Below are 16,716 nucleotides of genomic sequence, written 5' to 3'. Positions count from 1 at the left end.
AGTCACCAAAAATGTCTAGGTCTTTGCCACTTTAAACACATTGCATTCACTTAGTTTGACTATCTTTGGAGTATCTTTGCCTGCAGGCTGTAAATTTGGTCTTTCCTCTTGGTCATTAGGTTGCCATAATTGACAGATGTTAGTGGAGTCCTTTTGACTTCACCCTTAGACTTCTACACACCTTGCTATGTAAAGCCATTCAAGAGTTTTGCCATTGTAGACCACAGACAACATCCCAGCTCCAGTTGTCTCTTAATTCTTAGTAATTCAGAGTATACTTCTTTGGTGAATTTAAGTACTTCTCTACTCAGGTGATAGCTTTGAATATGGGCAGTCACTGGCTCAAGGCCTTGAATTCAAAAGCAACCATAGCTGAGTGAGCATGCTAGTTAGTAATGTCAGGCAAAGAGAACTACACAGAGGTATATTTCCCTCACCCCCATGAAATGCTGTTGTGTCCCACTCACATGGTTCACATACTCAAGGTTAGTTGTTGTTTGAAAAAAAAAATGGCATGGAAAACTTTAGAAATAAATAAATAAGGGCTGGAGAGATGGCTCAGCAGTTAAGAGCACCGACTGCTCTTCCTAAGGTCCTGAGTTCAAATCCCAGCAACCACATGGTGGTTCACAACCATCCGTAATGAGATCTGGCGCCCTCTTCTGGAGTGTCTGAAGACAGCTACAATGTACTTACATATAATAAAAAAATAAATATTTAAAAAAAAAAGAAAGGAAGGAAGGAAGAAAAGAAAGAAAGAAAGAGAGAGAAAGAGGAAGAAAGGAAGGAAGGAAGAAAGGAAGGAAGGAAGGAAGAAAGAAGGAAAGGAAGAAAGGAAGAAAGAAAGAAAGAAAGAAAGAAAAGAAAGAAAGAAAGAAAGAAAGAAAGAAAGAAAGAAAGAAAGAAAGAAAGAAAGAAAGAAAATTTAAGTTTCAAGTTGGGTGTCATTCAGGGCACAGTAAGGTCTCTTTCTTTCCTGCTCCTTGAAGATTAGGCCACAAAGCACCCTTCATTCAGCACATTTGTGCTTTATACACTGCCTGTCAATCACTTGGTGGCCATCTCAGTTACAAGGTGAGCTATCACAGAGTCATACACTGTGTTCAAGTGTCCCTTATTTAACTTCATGATAGACCCAGAGCACCCAGGTCGTGGCATGGGCAATTGGAACTTGCTGAAGAGGCAGGCAGAAGTTCCTTTCAGTGGCTAAGGAAATTAATCCTATGTGGAAACTACTGAGGGCTATGGTGAATTGTTGCTGTTGGTCTGTGGCTGTGCTTGTTTTGTAAATTAAACTTGGTCATAGGTTCGTACAGATGCAGAGGGAAAACCATAGTTCATATAGGACTGGATGCTCTCCTGGGCTCCAGTATTCACTGGGGCTCTGGGAACACATTCCCTGTCAACAAGGACTTTCTGCTGTGTGAATAAGAAAGCTATTTGCCTCAAGACATTTGCTAGGAATTTCTAGTAAGATGCATTCCAACCACACCCTAGGTCTCACTGCACCTACAGCCAGGGTGGGAGCTGTGTTTATGTCTTCCTATCTGGATATCCACTCCGGACCCTCTGCTGAGCTCCATTCCAAGTAGTCGCCTTGCCTTTCCCCGCTAGAATGAGTATTTCCTCCCTGACAGCTGCTTTCCTTTCTTTCCAGCCACATCAACAGGAAGACGCAATATGAAAACCCGGTCCTAGAAGCCAAAAGGAAGAAGCAGCTTGAACAGCAGCAACAGCAGCAGCAGCAGCAGCCTCAGCCACCACAGCCAGAAGGTTGGCTTCTTTGCTGGAGGCATTTCTCTGAGCTGGGAATGTGGGGCAAAGCCTAGGCACTGACACCCCCGTGTGGTCAGAGCTGGCCTCGATGGTAGACTCTTTCTCCTCCTCTAGCCACCCCTCCTCCTGGCAGCACACCCCAGCACACTGCAGAAGGGGGCGCCCCTGCATAGCGCTTAGAACTCTGCCTTGCTTTAGATGGGATTTAACCTGCAGAGCTGTCCAAGGGTGAGGGTATTTGGGCCCCTGCAGCTTTTGCATGGTGACGCCTGTCTAACACTTAAGCAGAGTTTCTGGGCACATGGCTCCTTTTTCATATTAGAAACCCTGCACAGAGGATCTGAGCTGGTAGGTCCTGAGTGCTTCTGGGAAGTTACAAATTCATATTCGTTAGAGAAATAAAAGTAACCCAGGAAGTGGGGGCGGACATTAAATCTTCCAGTGCTCGCCCATCCCATTCTTAGGGGCTGTGTAGAATTTTTCTAGTAAATAAAAATCACAAATATCAAAAACAAGAATAAATTTGTGAGTAAATATATTTTACTTGAGCAACTTTTTTTTTCTTACTTTTTATTTCTTGAACCTGCTTGAATGTTTATTAGCCGACTCATAATTTTAATGGCTAAAAGATGTGTTATTTAATGAGTGTTTCTACTAATATGTAACCATCCACTTATTACTATTTAGGGTTTTCCTAATTTTTTTATTAAAAACTTTCAATGGTAGGCTTTATACCATCTAAGTATAATATCAATTATGTGAATATGAACTATAATACTTTTGTTCCCACAACTTTCATATATGTATAATATATATTTAATTTATTTATATACTATGTTTTAATATACATATTTTAAGTGTGTATGGTGCTGGAAATTGTACTCAGGACCTCAGCACACCAAGTAGCTACCCAAGCACTGAGTCCTTGAACATAATCAAGAGTATAGGAGTTGCCAAATGTTTCTATCAATGTCCATATCACGAATGTTTTAGCACTAATGAGACATAGTTCTTGTAATAACTACTCACCTTTACAGTATAACAACAGATACAGATAATATATCAATATAGGCAATTCTGTGTGTCAATAAAACTTTATTCATGAACACTAATTTGAATCTCATAATTTCCATGTGTCAAAAATATTCAATTTTAACCTTTTATAAATGTGAAAGGCCAGCATGGTTTACATAATAAGTTCTAGGACAGCCAGAGCTACACAGAGATACCCTGTCTCAATAAAAGTCCAAATAAATAAGTAGTAAATAAATAAATGAATGAAGAGTGTTTATGGCATGTACTTCTACAAAGCAGACATTGAACCCAGTTTAACTGGTAAACCAGGCTTTACCACCTGCTACCCCTACTTACCGGCTGAAAAGTTCTCTGGCTTCATTTCCTTTTTAATTTAAGGATAACTTTTTAAAATATTTTTAAAACCATTTTTAAAGATAATAGTCCCAGCAAATGTGGTTTGAGCTGTGGATGCATCCAGCTGAATGTGTTAGCTATAAGGGAAGGTCACATCTTAAAGGTCACTTACTGCAAGGTGCTACTGGGTTCTGTCAGTGGCTTCCCTTTGGGTTTCAGAAACAACAGACGTTAGTGCCTCAGCAAAATAATGGCATGTATTTTCATCCAACTCACCAGGCAAGACAGGTAGGCTGAGCAGACCAGCCCACCCCTCATTGAGCCTTAAGAAGATTCTCATATGGCTACCTTCAAGTGAATCCATACCTTAAAAAAAAGAAAAGAAAAGAAAACCAAAATTTGTTTTCACTAAAAACCTTTAAAGTCAGATTTTTACCAGTTGTGTGATATTTCTTTAACATGAGAGAGAGATCTCACTGACCTTACCACTGAGGGAGGTCAGTTGGCTGCTGTGTTTGCTCACAGACTTAGTTATGGTTTCCATTGCTGTGAAAGACAATGTGAACAAGGGAACTCTTATAAAGGACAACATTTAATTGGGGCTGGCTTCCAGTTTCAGAGGTTCAGTCCATTTTCATCATGGCTGGAAACATGGCATCTTTCAGGCAGGCTTGGTGCTTAAGAACTACATCTTGATTTGAAGGCAATCAGGAGAAGACTGGCATCCTCAGGAGGATAGGAGGAAGCTCTCTTTGCCCACCCCCACAGTGACACACTTCCTTCAACAAGGCGACGACCCCTCTTAATAGTGCCACTCCCTAGGCCAAACATATCCAAACCACCACACCACCTACTATGGGTTCATTGGCCTGACTATTACTAAGAAGGTAAGTGGCTTGGCTGTTCAGAGACATATCATGAAACTGCCTTTTTTCTTTCCACTAGAGTGGACGGAAGATCATGCATCTGTTATGCCTCCTGTTGCTCCTTCCCATCCCCAGAGCAATCCGGAGCCAGCCAGGGAAGCTCCACTTCAGGGTAATGTGGGCTTTTGATTGCATCATAGTTTTCACGTTAGGGTATCACTATTAATTTCTTCATTACATTGATTTTGTGTGTGTGTGTGTGTGTGTGTGTGTGTGTGTGTGTGTGTGTATTTTGTTCATTTCCATTTAGGTAAAATCCTTTGATATGTATAAAATTACAGTATTATTGAAACTGTGTCTGTATGTACATACACACACATATGTTCATTAGCTCATGTTCTTAAAAAGAATTGTCTTAGAGGTGAAATATATTAAAGATTGAAAGGTACACGTCCTAGGCGTACCATGTACTTAAAGCATCTGAGACTATACTTGGCATTTGTCTGTATACTTCATCTCAAGAGTTTCCCTCCTGTTTTTGTTTTGTTTTGTTTTGTTTTGTCTTATCTTGCCTTGTTTTATAGCATGTTCTCACTATATAGCTCTGGATGGATTTGGAACTAGTTGTATAGACTAGGCTGGCCTCAAACTCACAAGAGATCCTGCTCTGTGCTGATCTTAAAGGCAAGCATCACAATGCCGAGTCCCTGGTGCTCCAGGCGAGTGCTCAGCCACTGAGCCGCACTCCCAACCTTTTGGCCGTTTTTTCTTCTTAGGTTTTGTTGAACCTGGCAGCGTGCTGAAAAAGTCTAGGCCCACTGACTCTCTGTGGAACCAGCTATCTTAGAGCCAGCCCGCAGTGTCGCCCTCGTATTGACCCTCGTCCCTCAGACCTAATCCCAAAGACCTCCGAATCTTTGGAGTATAATTGATAACAAAGGAGTACATTACATCCTGTTTCATTCTCTAAGCTGGGTCTATAGTAAACTTTAACTTAGACTTCAGTGTTCATGACTATAAAGTTACACTTCTTAGTTTTAAACAGTAACTAGTTTTGGTAGTAGATCAAGAAGAAGCCATTTTGCTACCTTGGATTACTGGTTAATTTCTAAACTGAATTCTCCTCTGACTTTCCTCCCCAGCACCTGGTCATTTTGTAGATGTGTTCTTCAGCAAACTCTCAGGCTTTCACATTCAGTTTGGGGAGGGCTTTCTGCAGTTTCCTCTTCCTGTTGTACTCCATCCCCCATCTGTCTATAACTGATTTATTGTATCTTACTACATGCGAGAGTCTCCCTCTGAGCCTTTCACATGCATTATCCAATTTCATTACTCTTAATAATTATTATGGTAAGTTGGTACCATCTCTGTCTGTCTTTAGACGTGCAACACTCCAGCAAAAAAGAGATCTAATGGCTGGCCACACGTGGTAGAGCCTATATACAAATGCTCATTGTCATAAGAAATAGTTTAAGTTCTGGCTCATAACTTTTTATCATCCTACTTTTTGTGGGGCACTTTATTGCATGAGCTAAGTTCTACTGTTAGTACAGTGTCACTGGCTACATATTGTCACTTAGGTCTAAGCTTATAACAACTGCAAAAATTAAAGATGGAATTTCTTTGGCCGCTAGCCTCTTTTCAAGGCTTTGCTATCTACTTATATGGTGTAGTTCCTGCTGTGTAGGTCAGTGTAAATACACAATATTACCAACAATGCAGTAAGGGATGGTGGATAGCTGCCAGCCTAGAGAATTCAAGCACCAGAGTTAGAGAAATTCTGGCCTGGCAGAGAATGTTGAAGGGTAGTTCAAGGGCAGAGCTTTGAACCCAATCCAGAAGATAGTCATCTTTTGGGCATAGGTGAGAACTAAAACAAATGCATGTTTAGCAGCCATTCAGATGAGTTTACAGATACACAGCCAGGTCTTACAACTGCCCCAGGAAGTGAGAGGCTCAACACCACAGAGCTACAACCAAGAACATCAAATCCCTGCTGCTTGTGTGAGAAAATTCCCAACATACCTTAACTCATGACCCACCCATACCTAAAACATAATAAAATGCTGTGTCTATTGTTAAAATTCAAATAAGCCATGTAGTGCATATTCATGTCTTCTAATTTCGCCTATAATAGAAGTAAAAGGTGCCTATACCTGGTCACTTCTCAGCATTCTTCCTGTCCTGTTGAATCTGTTCATTGTGCCTTTCCTCAGTCATTCATTCGTTCAACAGAAAGAGCTAGAGCACCTCATACATAGCAGACAGCACTCAGACTCTAAGCCCTGAATCTGCAAATGAGGCTCCATGGAGCTTACGTTCTAGTGAGTTTAGTGCGTGCACAATTCTCCTTCAGCACAGGCACAGGAAAACAGGAAATCAAGCCAGTCGGTGATACGGACTGTGTTAAAGCAGTCCGTTCTAAAGGCAAAACCAAAGCAGGAAACGGGGCTGGAAACATCGGAGCAGCATTGTACATTTCAATAATGTAGTCTCAGTGTCTCAGTCGGTAGCTGTTGATGTCTCTGCATAACTAGAATGTGTTCGCTTCAAGCTCTTTAAACTCTTGTCAGCTTCCTCTGTAAGGCCTAGGCCACTTGGCTTCTATAGCCCCAAGGCCATTCTCCCTGTCTTCGATGTCTTACCTAAGAGTTGGCTTAGGAGCTGTCTCCCAGAAGTCTTCACTGGAGGTGCCATCCTTCTCCTCACACCTTGGCAGATGACTGTGCCTGCCAAGCCCTGCTACGTCTTGCCTCTGTTTAGCGATAGTTACAGGGCTGCTGTTTGTTGAGTTTCCAATAATCCTTGGACTGCACTGGAGAGGAGGTTTCTGAGCAGACCTCTAACTCCAGCCAGTTTGAAACAGCCTTTTCTGTAAGAGCCAGAGACTTTTAAAAATATGCAATTAAAATTTGTGTGTGTGCCCAGAGACCTTTTAAAGCCTTTTAGTTATAGCTAACCAAAAATAACTTTCCTAACTGGGTGCCAAGGCTGCTAAGTGCAGAGGTGCATGGCAACTTCTTTTTCCTCCTTTTTAAAAAAAAAAAAAAATAGATAGGTAAGTAGGTAGACAGACAGACAGACAGACAGATAAGATGAGGCAGTTGTAACAAGGGCAGAACATAGGAAATGAAATTAGGAAAGAGGCAAATGGCTACTGCTTGGGATAACCCTAGGAATTCCAATGAGCCTCTTTGATGTAGAGAAGGACTTAGGGGAGCCCTGAACACAACTTTGTGGTTTAGTTCTGAAATGCTACTACTATCTATCTATCTATCTATCTATCTATCTATCTATCTATCCATCCATCCTTTATTTATTTGAATTTTTTTATTTTATAAATTAATTTATTTTTTACACTCCATATTCCATTCCCCCCAATCCACCCTCTAACTGCTCCACATCCCACACCTCCTCCCCAAGCCCCCTGTCTCCATGTGGAAGTCCCCACCCCCCACCCCACCTGACCTCTAATCTCCCTGGGGCCTCCAGTCTCTTGAAGGTTAGGCGCATCATCTCTGAATGAACACAGACCCAGAAATCCTCTACTATATGTGTGTTGGGGGCCTCATATAAGCTGGTGTATGCTGTCTGTTTGGTGGTCCAGTGTTTGAGAGATCTCGGGGGTCCAGATTAATTGAAACTGCTGATCCTCCTATAGGATCGCCATTCTCTTCAGCTTCTTTCAGCCTTTCCTAATTCAACAACAGGACTCAGCTGTTTCTGTCCATTGGGTGGGTGCAAATATCTGCATCTGACTCTTTTTTTTTTTTAAAGATTTATTATTATACATAAGTACACTATAGCTGTCTTCAGACAGCGGTTATAGGTGGGTGGTTGTAAGCCACCATGTGGTTGCTGGGATTTGAACTCAGGACCTTCAGAAGAGCAGTCAGTGCTCTTACCCACTGAGCCATCTCACCAGCCCCACATCTGACTCTTTCAGCTGCTTGTTGGGTCTTTCAGAGGGCAGTCATTATAGGCTCCTTTTTGTGAGTGCTCCATAGCCTCAGTAATAGTGTAAGGCCTTGGGACCTCCTCTTGAGCTGGATCCCACTTGGGCCTGTTGCTGGACCTTCTCTTCCTCAGGCTCTTCTCCATTTCCATCCCTGTAATTCTTTCAGACAGGAACAATTATGGGTCAGAGATGTGATTGTGGGGTGGCAACCCCACCCCTCACTTGATGCCCTGTCTTCCTACTGGAGGTAGGCTCTGTAAGTTTCCTCTCCCTACTGTCAGGCATTTCATCTAAGGAGTCTTTGATTCCTGAGATTCTCTCACCTCCCAGGTCTCTGGTGCATTCTGGAGAGTCCCCCCAACCTCTCAGTACTGTATTTATATCATTTCCATCCACTCCACTTTGTCCCTCTTCATTTTCTCCTATGCCCCAACTTCTTCCTAAATCCATGACCTATTCTCCTTTCATTACATGTATGAACACACACACACTTAGATATAACCTACGAGTCCATTTAGTGTCACTAGGGTGTATATGTGTTGAAGACTGACATCTTGGGACTAGATAGCCTATCAGGGGACTTGCACCTGAAGAAAACTGATTTCCTCTCTGCAGCCATTGATGGCCTGTAATTCTAGAGGTGGACCTGTCAGAATTTCATCCATCCATATTTCCATGTTTTGGCTGGTGTCGTCAGTGTGCAGGCCTTGTTTAGGCAACCATATAGTTGCAGTGCAATTTTCTGTCATATCTACAAGACACTACCCAGCATCACGGATCTAGGCCCTCTGGCTCTTAAGATCTTTCCTTTCCTCTTCCATGATGTGCACTGAGCCTTACGTATAAATGTTGTGTTATAGTCCCAAGATCATTTATTCTCTGCATTTCGACCAGATAATGTGATAGTGTCCATCTGTGACTAAAAGAAGTATTCTTGATTAATGGAAGGAACTTTACTTATCTATAGACACAAGGATAAGTATTTAGCATATCGTTAGAAACTACATTGGTTTAGGAATATAGCAGTAGTAGGTTCTCCTCCTGGGCCTGTGATCTAATCAGCCAAAGCTTTATAGTAGTAGGCATGGATTCCCTTCTATTGAATGGGTAGTCCCGACAGACAGCTGTTGGTTATCCATAAGATGAAAGTGCCACTATTGCAGCAGTGAGGATATCTTGCTAGGCTAGTCATTGCCGAGGCTCATAGACTTTATAGCTAGGTAGGATTATTGATTATCGTTCTCCCTTGGCAGCTTGCATAGCATCTTCAGATACTTTTAAGAGATAGTCTTTAGGGAAGGCTGGCCCTTTCAAGTCAGTCCCAGCTCAGTTCTTTCAGGTTCTGTGACTAAAGTGTGTGCTGTCTTCAGTGATAGAGACCTACCTTAAAATTCTGGGAGTCAGTCAAGGTCAGTGCCAATAGCCTATATAGTTTTTGGGTGGAGGGATTTCCTGTGCCTGGAACTGTAGTTTGTTCTTCTATGGCTCATGTGAGGAGCATGTATCTCTTGGCATATCCCTGGGGATTATCACCCTATGTGGTATAATTCTGTTTAAGCTATATGTTTGTATGTATATATGTATATACACATATACATATAGATATTACATATGTGGTGTTAAGTAAGCTTATAAAATATGGTTCTCTATGACTTTTCAACCACCCTTAATTTTATTTATCTTTAGAACAGATCTTGAATTATAGCTCACATAGCTAAGTGCTCATCCCATAAGCATGAGGCCCCCAGTGTGGTCCCCAGAGCCCACATGAAAATGCTAGGCATAGGGATATGCACTTCTCCTGTCAGCCCTGGCAAGGCAGAGGCGGGGTATCCCTGAAGCTATGTGCCTAGCCAGCCTAAAGTAATTGTTGAGTCCAGGCCAATGAGAGACTGTCTCAAAAGACATGACAGCGTTTCTGAAGATGAGACCTGAGGTTGTCTTCTGGCCTCTATATTCATCTACATATGCACACGTGCAACCTATACATAAAGAAGCATGCACCCAAACATATATGCATGCTTTAAGACAGAGAAACTTCAGTAGAAGTAAGAATTTGAAGCTGTGTGCATCTTGTTCGTAACTAGTTTAGTTTAAGAGGTTTGCTTTGGCTAATGTGTTTGCTTTTTTTAATTTGTTTTTGTTCTTTCTTAATGTTCTAAACCAAATTTCCTAAGGGAATTTTATTTTGTTTTGTTTTGTTGTTTAAAAGCAATAAACCTTAGCAATGAATACATGTTCACTATTACTCAATATGTTAAAAGCTGCAACTAAATAATACACGTCAGATGACTTTGGAATTCCATTTGAAGTAATGACCTTGAATTTTCAAAATAGTGATAACATTTTCATCACCTTACACTTTGTGACCATTATGTACTTCCTGGTATTATCCATGATTTTTTTTTACTTTGAGCCTTCCATTTGACTAAAAATTAAAGTTTCTGCTTTAAAATTCTAGTTTCTGCTAGTTAGCCCTATACATAATAGCCATGTCTATAGTAGCACATTATAGTAAACACTCCAAAATAGAAAAGAAAATCATGGCACAAAGCAAAGACCATCTGCTTTCTTTAAGGAGGCTTTTGCAGCACGATAACTTTGGAACCTCCTCATCGGCTGCAATTCGGGGAGAGTGTCACATGACTGAGACTGGGGGGCTTGTTTTGTTTTGTTTTGTCCTCTTTTCTTTTGGACCTGAACGATGGTGTGCCTGAGATAGACCTGTAGGTGGGAAAATCCCTAACATGCCAAAGCACCAGGTGGGCTTCCTGCAAGGCACTCCTGTACTCCTAGCTCTTGGGGTGTGGAGGATCCAGAGTGCAGTCTTCTTTGTATAAGAGGTTGAGGCTACCCTGGGCTATGTGAAACCCTGTCTTGAAAGAATAATATCTTCTATGTATGTCAATATGACTATGCTGCTCACCTCCTAAACAGGGTGTACAGAAGCACCCTCACTCCTACAATTAAGAGAAGAATCTTTAGAAGTTATTTATGTGTGTATGTGTATGTATGTCATGTATGTGCAGGTGACCATAGGGAACAGAAGATTGTGTCAGATTCCCTGGAGCTGGAGTTATAGCCATTGTGTGAGCTACCTTACATGGTGCTGGAAGCCAAACATTGGTCCCCTGCAAGAGCAACAAGTGTCCTTAATTACTGAGCCATCTCTTTGAGCCTCGAGAGTCCCATCTATATCTACAGGCCTCAATCCATGTGCTTGAACAGCTGTCTCCTTATTGTCTCACAGCATCCTTAGTTCAGGCTTACTCATGATGAATTTCCTTATCTTTTCCTCTTTCTAATCTAAACCAGGCAAACCTTTTTTTACAAGAAACCCTTCTGAGTTGAAAGGCAAGTTCATTCACACAAAGCTACGGAAAAGCAGTCGAGGCTTTGGCTTCACGGTGGTTGGAGGGGACGAGCCTGATGAGTTCCTGCAGATCAAGAGCCTCGTCCTGGATGGTCCTGCTGCACTGGATGGCAAGATGGAGACAGGTGAGTCCACATGGTCCCAGCATGTTCCATGTGGTGAGGCCTCTGGCCATATTGAAACAAGAGCAGACAGCACCATGATTCTTTATACGTGTCCTTTAAACACCCAGCAATGAGCTAGATCCCTCTCTTAAGAAGAAACCCTTCCTCAGAGCAGATGAAAACCTTTGAAAGTACTTTGACCTTAGGGACCTGTTAGGTGTGCATATAGTAAAGTAGTAGTTTACTAACAATGTCAATCCATTTGAGTAAATGAATTCTAAACTTAGAACCCCAGTGTTTTTTCAGTGGTTATTCTATTGTCATTTACCAGACATGGCACTAGATGCTACAAGAAAACTTTATTAATGGTTCAAACCTGCAGTCTGCTTTTGCCTTTCACAGTCCCCATCCTCACCCTGTCTCCTTCTACTTCATATGGAAGTCACAGAAGAACTAACAATTGCTCTTCCACGCTCATTAGGGTTTCCAATGGGTCTTAGCCATTACAAAAGAGAGGTCCATAAGAGGGAAGCATATAAGGTCATTCAAGAAGAGTTTAAAACCAGGTACAGTGGCCCTCAGAGAGCTGCGGCAAAAAGATCACAAATCGGAGGCCAGCCTGGGCTACATAATGAAACCTTGACTCTGAAACTGTCTAAATATGAACTAAATATGAAGAATGGGTTGTACGTGACACGGGGCCCTCAAAAGTGAACAGCAGCCCAGATATGATGTTCAGCACGTGCTGGAGTGAGCACAGAGAAGGCTATGAGAACTTGACAAGGGCACATGGGCAGGGCAAGAGTGGTGAAGTAGAGAAGCAGCCAGGAACTAAGACAAGCTAGGAACTTAAGCATCGTCAGTGTGCATCCACTTCTGTGGGTTTCTGGTTTTAAACTCAACTTAGATGAACATATATGCTTTTCTCTTACTGACTTACCTTGTAATTTTTAAGGGCAATCCTAAATGAGGGTGGGAGTGAAATGTTAGTTTTTCCATGCCTGCAATATGACATTGAATGAAACAGTGGGGGTGGAGCAGGCACCAGAAAATACATTGACCTAATGTAAGAATGCTTCTTCCTGTGTGTGTCCAATGAATGTCTTGGGGTGCACGGTGTGAACATCAGAAGAATGTTATTGTAGCAACTTTTTTTTTTTTTTTTTTTTTTTTTTTTTTTTTTTTTTTTTTGGTGCTGTCTTTTGACCTCCAAACTTTCTCCTTTCTACAGGGGATGTAATTGTCAGTGTGAATGATACCTGTGTTTTGGGACACACACATGCTCAAGTTGTGAAAATATTCCAGTCCATTCCCATTGGTGCCAGTGTGGACCTTGAACTCTGCAGAGGTTACCCATTGCCTTTTGACCCGGATGACCCTAATACAAGCCTAGTGACCTCGGTGGCCATTTTGGACAAAGAACCAATTATTGTAAATGGACAAGAGACCTATGATTCACCAGCGAGCCACAGTAGTAAAACAGGCCAAGCCAGCAGCATGAAGGATGCCAGGCCAAGCAGCCCGGCGGACGTGGCTTCCAACAGTCCTCACGGTTATCCCAACGACACAGTCTCCTTGGCTTCCTCCATAGCTACCCAGCCAGAGCTCATAACTGTCCACATAGTCAAAGGGCCAATGGGATTTGGCTTTACGATTGCAGATAGTCCCGGTGGGGGTGGCCAAAGAGTGAAACAGATTGTTGACAGTCCGCGCTGCAGAGGCCTCAAAGAAGGGGATCTTATCGTGGAGGTGAATAAGAAGAACGTGCAGGCCCTGACACACAATCAAGTCGTGGATATGCTGATTGAGTGTCCGAAGGGAAGTGAGGTCACGCTGTTGGTGCAGCGAGGAGGTGTGTACACTGACTTTGTTCTTTGCTTTTGAACTCTGAAGTGCATTGCTTAGCTTACTAGCCTTCAACAATTTGAGGTGTTTTCTTTTTCTTTCTTTCTTTCTTTTTTTTCTGAGATGCTAGAAATTGAACACAGGGCCTTCAGCATGCTAGGCTAGTGCTGTGCACCCAGACTACATCTCCAACCTAGGTCACGTTCACTTACGTATTTGAAAATACTTTCAAAAATGTCTTTGGGTTGCTTTGAGCATGCTTCGCCATAAAGTTTCAATATCGTACACGCAGAATTAGAATGATCTGTAAAACAAATCACTGTGCCTTTTAAAAAGAAGTAAGACTTGTCTCAAAACCAAGAATTCTCTTGTAAGACTCCTGTCTCTCCCTAGCCTTCACAGGCTGAAAAATGTCCTCCTGGGTTCCCTTTCTCAGCTTCTGTTCTTCCTGGTCTGCTGCTTCCACTGGAATTTATTTAGTGCTGATGGCTTTGTCCTCTCCTGCCTCAGGACCTTTCTGTTTCCCTCCCGTCTGCCTGGAATGTCCTTTTCCCACTGCAGTGCTTCTCTGGCCCAACTTCTCAAAATTTCTCCCTAGGAATTTGTCTATCCCATTGTCTGAACTAACTACAGATACATCCTAGGCCTAGTGTTAAGAACACCTGACGCCTTTTAGAGTAATCCTATAGAACTCACATCCTCTTAGTCTTGACATTAAGTTTCCTCCTCCTTTCTTTCTCCTTGCCTAAGCCGCCACGCTTCTTGCTCAGCAGCTCTCCCAGGATTTCACATGAAGAAGTACTCAGTACTGAAATGTCTCACTCCTGGTATTTGAACTTGTAACTCATTGTAGCTGATTGTTGTTCATGGGAGACCCAAGATTGCCTCTGCTGATCCCCCTCAGTGTGACATGCCACATATAACAAATTTGAGCCTTTGGAAAACAGATCCTCCATTATCAAGTGTGGTTTCCTTGCAACAAAAGTGCTCACTTGAAGCTGGGTTTTGTATGAACAAAGTGATTCCGGTCATAGGAGGAAATCCGAAATACAGCACAACTGTTGAGTTGGTTTAAGTATTCTTCTAACCTATACCTTTGATCCCAGCACTTGAGAGGCAGAGGTATGTGTATCTCCCTGAGTTCAAGGCCAGCCTGATCTGCATAGTGAGTTCTAGGACAGTCAGAGCTACATAGCAAGGACCTGTCTAAAATTTTAAAAAACTAAACAAAACTAAACTAAAAACAACAACAAACATTATACAGTCTAATTTGGCAAAACACTCAGTATATCTAAGGGCATCACAGTGTTCTCATACATTTATATACATTTATGCACCTCTCCTTTGATCGTTGTTATGTCCTTGGGATGTAGGAAAGTGCCAACCCCTAGTAGAACCAAATTGTTCACCCTGTTTCGGTTTCTGCTGACCCTAGTCTAGTGCTCTGCCAACTTACCTTCAAGTTAACAGAGTTGATTTTGCATGCTTCTTCACATGTGTGACTGGTTCATCAGGCATCTCTGATCCAACTCCTGGATATTTTATACTCGTGCTCCTCTCTAACCTATTTGACCCTTTGTTTGTACTGCATGCATTAGTTACTGGGCTTTTCTGTCATTAGGTCCACTCTTAAGGACACTAAAAAACTAAGTCAGCCTGTATTATAATGAATTTTCTAAAAATACCCAAGAGTTGACTATAGAAACATATATACCCCTTGATGTTAATTCAGTGTATCTTTTCTTAATTCCTGAGACTCTGTTGATGCTATTACATTTTATAACATTCATATGGAAAGATCCAGAATATATTGCCTCATTAGTCAACATCTACATGGTTTACTCTACAACCTGAGTAATTTAGAATCACGGTAACAGCTACAGTCTGTAAAATATGCCATATACCCCATGCTTGATTTATGTGTAGGATGGGAAGTTTGTACATCTGCAGTTGGCAGGCCATCGCCAGCTACTATTAATCTTTCTCAAAAGCATAAAAATACATTTGGCTGTACCACACATTAGTTGTTTGCATTGGGACTGACATTTAATCATCCCTGTGTGAGGTGGGGGGATAAAGGAGGATGTTTGATGAAGAAGCAGGACAGCAGCTGGGTGAGATGAGGAAGTGAACGGTCAGTCCTCTGACTGCTCGTGAATCTCATTTCTGTCATAGCTTCTGGTAAGCAGATTGATTAACTCATTAAACACAAGTCGTTTGTGATCTCAGGCATCCGTGGTGGGGGGATGGTGCCTGTGTGCTTTATAAAATGGGTTTGTTGTACTTTGGGGCAGCATTGGATGCTTGAAGCATCTATTTTCGTTCCTAAGACCCATGTTCAGTTTGGATATTTGTCCTTGTCAAGATTCCCTCCATTTTACCTTTTACTTTTTATATTTTTCTGTCTGTTACCCACTTCCCAGCAGGAGGGAAGCCAAATGGAGGATGCAATAGCTTTTGTTAATTTCTGGAGGAGGATGCAGTAGCTTTTGTTAATTTCTGGAGTCAGTATCCAGGGGCAGGCTTGGATTCACCAGGGTTGTTCACCTCCAGGCTGGACTGTCACAGGATGTTCCTAGTCTCTCAGCTAGAACTCACTCCTGCTTTTGCTCCTGCTCTGGGGTTTGTCTGTTAGGCACAGCCCTTCTTGTCTCCATCTTCTCAAAGACATCCTTGCCTCCTCCTCCCTCTGCTGTCCAGACTGGAGAGTGCCTTCTTTCTATGATGGTTTAAAATGGTGTCAGCATTTGCAGTCAGTCTGCCTCCCAGAGCCAGTGCAAGTGAGCCTGTAGGCTTTCTTGACTTGTTAGGAAAATAATGCTAGACCGTGGTTAATTAAATAGTATTTTAAATGTGCTAAAGAGCTTGCCCTGTACAGGGTTTTCCATGTTTAAGGGGAGCCACCTTACATGCCGTCAGCATAGCACCTGTGCCCCACAGTGTGCAGAGCATCTCTTGCTCAGCGAACGCACACCTCTAGGCTGCTCCTTCTGAAACAATTTTGTGTTGACACAGAATGCTTTGTTTCAGGAAGTCTGACAGTGTTTGGTGAATGTGGAGAGTGTATACCGTGGTTAAGGAGAGAAAGCATCTGTGGGAAAAAGAGTTGAACTGGGGCTGTCAGGAGCAAGCAGGCTTCTGAGTTAAGCTGTGTTCTTACAGCTCCACCTCTTGCTCTGGCATTCATTTCTTCATCCTAAATAAACAAATAATAAATAAATAAATAAATAAATAAATAAATAAATAAAACAAAAGTTGTGACTTTTGGGCTCCTCTTTCATGAAAACCATGGTCCCATTGTTGTGGAGAACAGGCAGTGGAGTTGGAGCCAGAGCATGAACCTTTGAAGTCTGGTTCTGCCCTCAGTGCTGTTAGGCACAGCTCTTACCTTAGCTTGGTTCAGCATGTAGCAAGAGAGAGTGA

At 42.2% G+C, this 16,716-nt stretch overlaps 1 protein-coding gene across 33 annotated transcripts in view; it reads left to right on the top strand.

The window, feature by feature from the left end:
- Positions 1-16,716, top strand: part of Magi1 (membrane associated guanylate kinase, WW and PDZ domain containing 1) — a 630,113-nt gene that overhangs the window by 546,824 nt on the left and 66,573 nt on the right. For all 33 annotated transcript variants that reach the window (XM_031382634.1, XM_031382665.1, XM_031382643.1 and 30 more), the window contains 4 exons: positions 1,658-1,773; positions 4,093-4,185; positions 11,287-11,469; positions 12,680-13,300. In XM_031382634.1, the coding sequence (XP_031238494.1) occupies positions 1,658-1,773; positions 4,093-4,185; positions 11,287-11,469; positions 12,680-13,300 (1,013 nt within the window). The remainder of the gene's footprint in view (positions 1-1,657; positions 1,774-4,092; positions 4,186-11,286; positions 11,470-12,679; positions 13,301-16,716) is intronic.

The sequence above is a fragment of the Mastomys coucha genome, unplaced genomic scaffold (assembly GCF_008632895.1).
Source record: "Mastomys coucha isolate ucsf_1 unplaced genomic scaffold, UCSF_Mcou_1 pScaffold20, whole genome shotgun sequence".
Classification (NCBI taxonomy): Eukaryota; Metazoa; Chordata; class Mammalia; order Rodentia; family Muridae; genus Mastomys; species Mastomys coucha.
The sequence above is the reverse complement of the archived record's forward strand: the minus strand, read 5'-3'. Positions and strand labels throughout refer to the sequence as shown.